At 38.7% G+C, this 9,420-nt stretch overlaps 1 protein-coding gene across 1 annotated transcript; it reads left to right on the plus strand.

The window, feature by feature from the left end:
* Positions 1 to 219: 219 nt before the first annotated feature.
* Positions 220 to 9,113, plus strand: Ugt50B3 (UDP-glycosyltransferase family 50 member B3). The gene is made up of 7 exons (XM_018540211.1): positions 220 to 2,564; positions 3,519 to 3,785; positions 5,709 to 5,907; positions 6,059 to 6,235; positions 7,170 to 7,487; positions 8,142 to 8,370; positions 8,889 to 9,113. The coding sequence occupies exons 1-7, from the start codon at positions 2,319 to 2,321 to the stop codon at positions 9,028 to 9,030; spliced, it is 1,578 nt and encodes a 525-aa protein (XP_018395713.1). The 5' UTR covers positions 220 to 2,318; the 3' UTR covers positions 9,031 to 9,113.
* The last annotated feature ends 307 nt before the right edge of the window (positions 9,114 to 9,420 follow it).

Genomic DNA, 9,420 nt, shown 5'->3' on the forward strand with positions numbered 1-9,420 from the left:
GATAAATTATTGCAAGAAGTATATTAAGCTGCGATAAGAGAAATTGAACTGCAACTGCGTGCAAGCTGTCTTATTGGATAAATCGACGGTTAATTAAGAGATAACGAATTAACTGCTCCTCGACCTGGGTGATTTCGATCGAGACGATTTCTTCATTTGTAAAACATTACAGAGCACTCCGCGTCGCTAGGAATCTCGATCTTAAAGATTGAAGACAAATGATACTTGACGCGGGAGGCGGCATTGATTTTTCGATTCCTAGAATCGGATTATCGCGACGGACGATCGCGAATACGAGTCATACGTTATTAGTGAAAGTCGTTCGCGTTTGTACAGTTTGAGGATCAAGACTAACGGCGCTATACGATATTCCCGCCAAGAATCGCGTGAAGGGGTAAAGAAGGTCAGGAAGGAAAGGAAGGATCAAGAGATCTTCACCAGGCTGGAGAAAGGGAAAGATAATTGAGCAAAATGACGGGCGGTCTCTTGTCGACATTCAAATTTCGACACACGACGTCATTGTGAGAAATCGGCAAAACGGCGTTTAAAAAGTCGAGAGAGACCACAGAGCGAAAAGTTGTGTGTCATTGTTCTCTTTGTCAGACCTTCTCGAGCGAATATCGAATCGAAGGGAGCCCAAGCACTTTGGACGAGTTTCTCGCAAGAGAAAGGAGCGGATCCGAGAAAAAGACAGAGCGAGACCACAAACTAAGAAGCTTCTGGAGAGTTATTAGGGGCAAAAAGATTCAAGGGGAACCGTCGGATCGCGTACTTGATAGAACGGTGCTCTTACGACGGGCTCTTTGCGAGAGACTGTGCGAGAGATATAAAGTACCTACTGCTAGGAAAACAAATGGAAATTTCGCAGAATAATACTTCACGATGCTTTTCGCAGAGCGAAGATCTTCCAAGTAAGTTGAACTCGGCAAAAATATAAAAAAGGTAAGAAAGGAAACGTCAAACATGAAACAATTGAAGCAAAAGAAAAACTGTCAGAACGTGATGCTTCAATCCCCTCTTGTTCTCTGAGAGCGACGAGATTCACATTGTACAATTGTAAATGATATTATTTGCTAACTTATAGAAAACAGAAGATTTAAGTCCAATAGCATTACCTCTCTAAAGTTATAATTTTTTCATCGGCAGTTAACGACTGCTAGTAGACGGTAAGAAGACATAAGTAGAAGTCTGAAGATCGTTAAACTATATGAAAAGCCTCTGTAATACAAACTCTCCTTAACTCCCTCATTAAAAACGCTTTCGTTAAAAGCTTTCGATACTTCAATGTTAGAAAGATATTGAAGACTGGATTCCGTTATAAAGATTTGCATACAGCAAACAACTTCATTTACGCGGCGGAGTGTCGAGAAAGAGAGAGAAAGCTTTGTTAGATGATCGGTAATTTCTATTTTCTCGGTTGAAAAAGAGATCAGAAGAGATTATCTACGGTAAATCTTTCACTCGAAGATCAAAAGAATCAGTTGGCGGAATCTCATCTCTCTTACGGAAGATTATTATGAACAATTTCAGCGGAAAACTGGATGAGTAAAATCAACGGAGTGCTTATAAAAATATAATATCAGCTTCGAAGCTATTTATTTGCTGAAAGCGAACGAGAGAATTAAAGAGACGAGGCGCGTAATTCACTATAAACTTAAAAAAAAATCTCGTTTTCTTTTGACAGTAGAATAACAACAACTTTTACTTGGACGAAATTTGACCTCCGTTACTCGTCTCGAAAGAGCACGCACGCTTTAACTCCCCATTAGACATTCCGATTTATATTCAGGAAGATCGATTTACGGAAAACTACGAGACGGAGCAATCGTAAGAAAGCGACTTATAAACAGCGACCAGACGCGACACGCTCGCAAAACGATCAACAGCACGAATCGCAACGGCGACGATCCATCGGTTCGCCACCGCGAATTGGAGCGTAAGAGATCCGTACTCCCGCCGGCATCATTCCGTTTACCCGACCGGAAACGCTCCGAGAAGAATACGAATTCACCGCGGATCCTGCAGGCCGTTTCTCGCTTCGCCGATGCACGAAAGAAGTTCGTGACGAAAGCGAGCGCGCATTCGTACGTGACGGGGATTGTTCGTGGTGAAAGAAAAGAAAAGGAATAGAAAAGAAGAAAAAAAAAAAGGAAAAGAAATGACGCCAGATCGCGAGACGATCGTTGTCCTATTCTGCTGAAGCTGGAACCGTCGACGATCTCGATATTCCGCCACGCGGCGCGTAAGAGGACGAGAATCGCCACGCGAGAATCATTTGCCATCGTGTTAAAACGGGTTGACAAGCTGATATCTTGAGAATGACGCGTGTCGCATATCGACTCGGTCTCCATCAGCTGCTCCTGGGGTTCAGCTTGCTGATCAGGCCCCTGCTGGGCTACAACATCCTGCTGGCCACTATGGGTGGTACCAAGTCCCACACGGTGCCCTTCGTCGCCCTTGGTACGAGTCTGAGGTCGCGAGGGCACAACGTCACGCTGCTGAGCGCTTTCCCTGGTCCCGCGGCGAATAACGATCTTCACGAGCTGGTGCCGTCGATCCTCGAGGTGATTTACGATCCACCACTCACGCCGTCTCTCCCTCTGACGGATTCCGAACTCCCCCGCGGGGTTTTTGCGCCGCGTTTTACGCGCGCCATTTCTTTCGTCCAATTTAGCTCTTGACTCATATTTAATTTTATTACACACCGAGTAATTTACTAGAGCTGTCGGCTTGTATCGTCTGCGTTCTTTTTCATTCGTAATGTTCTCTTTTGAAATGTTTACTGCTTTTACTTCTGTTTTTTATTTATCCATTCCACTCGGATTTAATTTGCCAAAGTAACTTATATTTCTTAGAAGAAGGACACGCATGACATCATTTTCTTTTCTCGTAAAATTAATCTTTAATCTTAGGTATGACAGATCATTTGTGTCCTGCAGATCACTTTTCTTCTTCGGAAAACTAGGAGCATCAAGTAATAATACAATTTTTGTAACGCACAATTTTTACAAACATGGTTGGAAAAATTATTTTACAAGTTATATTTATAAGCTACTTGTTATTACAGAAACAGATCGAGTACAATAAGTTCGGCAGTAATTTAATTTTTACATTATATTTTATCATTTGCTCCAATTTTTTGTACTCACAATCAGTCCCTATAACAAACGCATATAAGGTATAATTTAAAACGTAACTTTTGCAATCCTCTGCTTACAAATATTGTTTTTAAATGTTAAAGTATATAAATGACTTAATAATTTTTTTATATTTGTTAAAGAGATGAAAATTAACTCGGAACACGAATGTGTGTAATAAACGATCGGTAAATTGTACTGAGACTTAAAGATATGGAGGTATACCGCTCCGCGAGGGCGAATAAGTTTTACGATGCAATACTTATTGTAACACGGAAGTTGAAAGTTTCCGGGCTAACGCTAATCCAACGACCACGCGAGCTAACGGATTTATGTATTGTACCGCGCGCACATGTTCACCGCTCGTGTCTCTCACGGCAGGCTTACGTCGAGAATTTCACGGCTGAGTGGGACCTAGTGGGCGCCAGGTTCCGGAATGAGCTTCCGGTATCACCGTGGGACGCTATGAGATATGCTTGGGAGTCATGCGAGGCTTTGCTCCAGGACGCATCGTCGGTAGCCAGCATGAGAAAGCCGAATGGCGATCCGCACGCTCGATGGGACGTCGCGGTGCTTGACGGCGCTTTTCCTGAGTGCATGCTGGGCATCCTCCATGGCGAGAATGTGCCGACGATAATGTTGAATACGGTAATGTTCCTTTCGCCGAGAAAACGCGATGGGCACCCTTTGCCGCAATATTCCGATTCCCGTTACAGGCCCGTCCTGGTTTTCTTGCCGCGATAACAGCCCACTCGGACTTTTACTCGAAACCGATAAACGATATGGTGTCAAATTGACCCATAAAAAAATCATGACGATAAAGAATTACACGATAGAGAATTGTCGCATTTTTGTTAAAGTATAAGATTATAGAAGAGTTCTTGACTCTGCACACCAAATTGCGCGACGTCGGCAACGCGTCACTCTCATTAATCCTCTCTTTACAGTTTATTATTAACAATTTCGAGAATTCTTTTGGAATTAAATTATTTTACAAAAAAAAAGTTGTTGAGTTTCTAGAAATCTTCTATCTCGTAGTCGGTAGACTAATATTTCATTTGTTAACGAAGTCTTCATGCATGTTAATTAACTGCAGAATTATAGAAAACTTCTTGACTCTGCACACGAAATTGCGCAACGTTGACAACACGTCATTCCTCATTAGCCCTCTCTTTACTTTTTATTATTGACAATTTCGAGAATGTTTTTAAATTAAATTATTTTAAAAGTTCTTGAGTTCTCCCAGAATATTTTTTAACTTGCAGTTTGGTCAATAGGCTAATATTTCATTTGTCGTACAACGAATTCTTCAAGTGTGTTAATTGGCTGAAGAATAGTCAAGTTCTCCCGAGTTTCTTAAAATCCTTTATCTTACAGCTAATTAATACGCTTGAAAAATTTGTCGTACGACAAGTGAAATATTAGCCGTACGCTCGAGAAATTTTTTTACACGGCAAATGGAATATTAGCCTTAGAGTATTCTGACTCATAATAATAGGTAGCATGGAAAGAACGGCTTTGCTGAAGTATAAAATTTTAATTAGATACTTTCAGTAATTTTGTTTAGATCATCAAGATAAATGTAGGATGCTCAAACTGCTTACTAAAATATTAAAACTTTTTGCAATATTGTCATAAACGTTTCACCTAATTATTTTGACGATTTGACAAAATTATTTTAAGATTCGTTTTTCTAAGCTAAATTTTTAAATACCCCAGCAAAGTCATTCCTTCCAAGTGTATATATACAATATACATATATATCATATATGACATAAAAGAATAACGTTGCAGCACACGCAATGATATTAGATTATATTTTTACTGATTGCAGTTGCGGATTTCATAATACAACGTATTTTTTTTTTTTTTTTTAATAAAAAACTGACTTTTGCATAATCAATTCCTGGGTAGTAGTTAAATATTTATACATGGCTGCACATTTCTTGAAAGGAGTTGAATATAAATCTTTAGAATATAAAATTTTAAATAAAGGAATTCTCTCGTGATATTGAAAAACTAATTCTCAAGAGAACGGTGGTATATATAGAACTGTCCTTTCTTATTTTTTTCTTCGTCTACAGGCATACATTATAATGACAAAAAAAAACAACGAAAGTGAATTCGTCGTGGTTTTCCATGAGATGTGCGGAATGTGAAAAACATCTTTGTTAGTTGTATCCCGACATTTCCGCGTATAAATGAAAAGTAAACGGTGAACATCATGTTGTTCACTCGTGTGTAACTAATATGACAAAGTGCGAAATAATCTCGTCGTAAAACAGTTTACACGCGTTTCTCGGTATGTTAAAGCAATTTTGACGCGCTAAGCAAATCGTTAGCCAGTTTGATTAGTATCAATTTTCTTCTTTTTTTTTTGTTTTTTTTTTTTTTTTCAATGACGTCATGCAACATAATGATAAAACGAGCTTGCATAACGGTGAAGTAGCGAGCAGGTCTCCATTGATTTCTTCCTTTTCTAAAAATCTGATATCTTTGCCTCATTAAAGTCTTTGCTTTCACTGCAACGTTACTAACGTGTAATGAGAACGACGCGATGTTATCTGGCAGGTGGCACTGTACAGCGGGTCCATTATGCGACAGGGCAATCCATCACCGTGGTCGGTGACACCGTATTTCGGTAAAGCGTACACACAGGACATGACTTTCTTCCAGAGAGTCCTGAACACGGCGGCCCTGCTCACTCTAAACTTTATGCATTGGTCCGCGGTCTCGATTTATCTTCAGCCGACGCTCGAGAGATACCTCGGTGAGCACCTAAATCAATTTCGGCCCCGCTGATTCATCGAATCATATATCGATGCTCTGTCAATTGTATGCTAATGCCGTGTATCTTTATTTATAATTAGATACTCATAGATACAGTCCCAATGACCGTATCGTATTTCGTTTTTTGACAGGCAATCATATACCCGATCTGCACAGCCTGACGGCGGAGGTCCCTCTGACTCTGCAGAACAGTCATTATAGCGTGGGCGATTCCGTGCCCTACTTGTCGAACGTCGTAAACGTGGCGTGCCTTCACTGCAGACCGGCGATGCAATTAAGCACAGACTTAGAATCCTTTCTACGACGCGGTAATTTCCTAATTTCGCATTTCTGCTTCAAGAAATTTACATTATTCTCAACTCGTTAAACGTCCCGAAAATGTTCATATCTCGTAGCAAAATCGTCATGCGATCAAAATGATATTTATCTCATAAAGCCTGATGAACAATCTGCTTTTTATTTCTTGTTCATTGCTTTTTGCTACTTCTTAGAGCTTGCCTTTTTGCTTTTCATCCCGTTCTCCGTCGTCCGAGATGAAAGTTAACGAACTTTGAAAGAAACAGGAAACACGTGGCAAGAAATACGATTGTCGATAAAACGATTACACAGAGAGGGAAAAAAGCAAGAGATAAAAATTAAGGAACAGGAAACAAAGAGCACATTGTAGATCAGACTTAATTGTAGCTAACATTTCTTTAGATGAAATAAATTTTTCCAATTCATCGTGATCTTGTTACAAACACCAACAATGAATTCACTCGCGCTACACTAAATTAACGTATTGAAGGCTGTTTTACGGTGTTGCAGCGACATCAACATGATGTCGATTCAATAAAGTCCATGGCGTTAAGTCCACATCCATATTTTCAGTATAACCTGACAAGATTCGATAAATTGAAAAAATTTATTTCAGCTATAAAGAAAAGAAATGTAAGAATTATACATATAACTGCACGGTGTTAAAATTCCACAGTCATATTTTTGTAGAGTGTATGTGTTTATTTTATAATAAATTTGATCAGTAACGGTTCTTCTTAACGTGAAAGTATCAGATATATATAATCATCTGGAAGCATAACGATGGCTCTTCTACCATTTCTTGTAAGAACCATATCGAAAGGCATCGTAATTTTGCGTCACATTGTTTTTCATTCCTCGAGGACTCCGCTATTCAATTGAAGTAAACGCGCAGTAAAAATCTCCCGGACCGAACGTGCCGCAATGTCGAACGCACTTTTACAGGTTTCGTGTTTGTCTCGATGGGATCGTCGGTGCGAGCTTCTGGGATGCCGGAGGCGTTACGGCAGATCTTTGTCGCAGTATTCTCCACGCTACCGTACAACGTCGTGTGGAAGTGGGACGGTGGTAAGATCAAGGATCTGCCGGCGAATGTGAGGACGGCTGCCTGGTGGCCGCAGCAGGAGCTGCTTGGCCATCCCAAGCTACGTGCCTTCGTTTCTCACGGCGGGCTGCTATCTTTGCACGAAGCGGCTTACCACGGTGCGCCGACTCTGGTCTTACCAGTCTTCTGCGATCACGATGGAAATGCGGCGCAAGCTGGTAAATCCATTCGCTTTGTATCTGAGATACGTATCGATGGCTCTTCGTCTTGTATCTCAGCCCAATAATCGAAAATAATCGTCGAAGCTTTTGAGAAACTTGTACATTTCTATATCAATCTAGGTAGATTAATTTTTATCTCGGTAACTTTAACTTTTTATTAATCTCGGTTTAACGTTTTCTTTTAATTCTAAAAGTTAGAAAAAGATAAGGAGTAAATTAAATTGAGATTGAAGTTAATGTATTGTATATGAAATGGACCAAAGTCGAGTAGAATCAATTGATCGTCGGTTGAAACAGTGAGGATCCTTTTACCAATTCTAATTAACGCTAATCGATTCAATCATCACGATTGCTAACGTGAGAACTGAACAGTTTGTCTGAGAGAAGGAACCGAGAGGAGAAGTTCTGATTCATTAAATTGCTATTGGCATTTCTGCGAGATGAGTATCGATTAACTTAATCAAAAGTTGATAGAAGAAACCCTAAATGTGCGGTGGAGAAAATGATTTGAACGCCTCTATGGAAAGTGAAAACTATACCCTAATCTTACGTTTTTTTAAATTTTACGCGTAAAGTAAAGAGAATTAGTTTATATCACATGATTAACCGTTCAATGCAAAATCGTTATATTTTTGTGTACATATTTGACAGGCAAGCTGGGGTACGTTTTGATAATGGATCTGGCAGGTATATCCATTAGTGCGCTACGCGAAGGTATAATTAAAGTCGCCGCACTTCACAATAACTCGTACAGAGAGGCGGCTAAAAAAAGAAGTGCGTTGCTACGTGATCTTCCGATCGGTCCAGGAGAATTGGCCACTTGGTGGGTCGAACACGTTGCCAGGCATGGTGGAGCCGATCATTTGAAAAGTTCAATCAGGTAATATCATTTTTCTACAATTGCTGTTAAGTATACCGATTCCTTATAGTAAATATGCATATGAATATTACGAATTTTAGTGTAGCAATGTTCGAATAATTCTGCCAAGTTTTGAATAATTCTTCATTTAGGTTTCAAAGCACTTACACTCCAGGCGAAAAATTTAGAAACAATAATTCTATGGATCCAATAAGTGTTTATTGGCGATCTGAGAAATTATTATTATTAAAGGCACATTGTTATGAATATTTTCGTACGTAAAAATGTTAATTTTTAAAACGTTTTCAAGTTTTTTATCTGGAGTGTAGATAATTAAAAATATGGAGCATCTTTGCACTATTGCACAAACATTTTTTTAAATTGTAGAAAATCTATAGAAATCTTTGTTATCTTATATCTTTATAACAAATATTTGGCGAGAGAACCAAGTTCGTTGCAAACATTTAAAATATTTACATTATTATGTATTGCCGATTGAAATGAGGAAATTAAGTACAAAGTTAAATATAATATTTCAGGTACATGAGCGTATTTCATTATTACAGTATGGACGTCGTGCTATTTTATATATTGAGTTTAATTCTGATAATTTATGGACTCAAAAAATTATGCTGGCGAGCAGTAATCGGTCAGGATGTCTTGAAAAAGAAAGTGGACTGACGGATAATTCTGTGAAATTTTCTGCCAAATTTATTTTATTTATTATAGTGAATAGGATGTGTTCTCTTAATTATACGGTAAGTATTGGGATAAGATAGAGATTATATAAGAGTCGATGGATATTGTCGACTTTTTCAAGATCTCTAATATATTGTTTATAAGTTGTAGTTATAAATCATTTGTAATTATAGCTTAGCTATTATACGCTATCGATTTGTAATTATACGATTCATGATAAATTTGTTTTATTTGTATATCAACTGTAATATGTCTGCATGACAAACTGAAAAGATTTATACGTGTATGAAATAAGAGATACTTTTATGTGTATATACTGAAGTGTTTTCATTGAATGAGAGAGCGAGAAAAGATAGAAATTCATTAACCGCT

Source organism: Cyphomyrmex costatus, unplaced genomic scaffold (assembly GCF_001594065.2).
Source record: "Cyphomyrmex costatus isolate MS0001 unplaced genomic scaffold, Ccosl1.0 scaffold239, whole genome shotgun sequence".
NCBI classification, from domain to species: Eukaryota; Metazoa; Arthropoda; class Insecta; order Hymenoptera; family Formicidae; genus Cyphomyrmex; species Cyphomyrmex costatus.

Excerpts from the sequence above, each read along its gene's own strand:
- Ugt50B3 (XM_018540211.1), top strand. The coding sequence starts at position 2,319 with ATGACGCGTGTCGCATATCGACTCGGTCTCCATCAGCTGCTCCTGGGG. Across the intron at positions 2,565-3,518 it reads TGGTGCCGTCGATCCTCGAG|GCTTACGTCGAGAATTTCAC; the intron begins GTGATTTACGAT and ends CTCTCACGGCAG. Across the intron at positions 7,488-8,141 it reads TGGAAATGCGGCGCAAGCTG|GCAAGCTGGGGTACGTTTTG; the intron begins GTAAATCCATTC and ends CATATTTGACAG.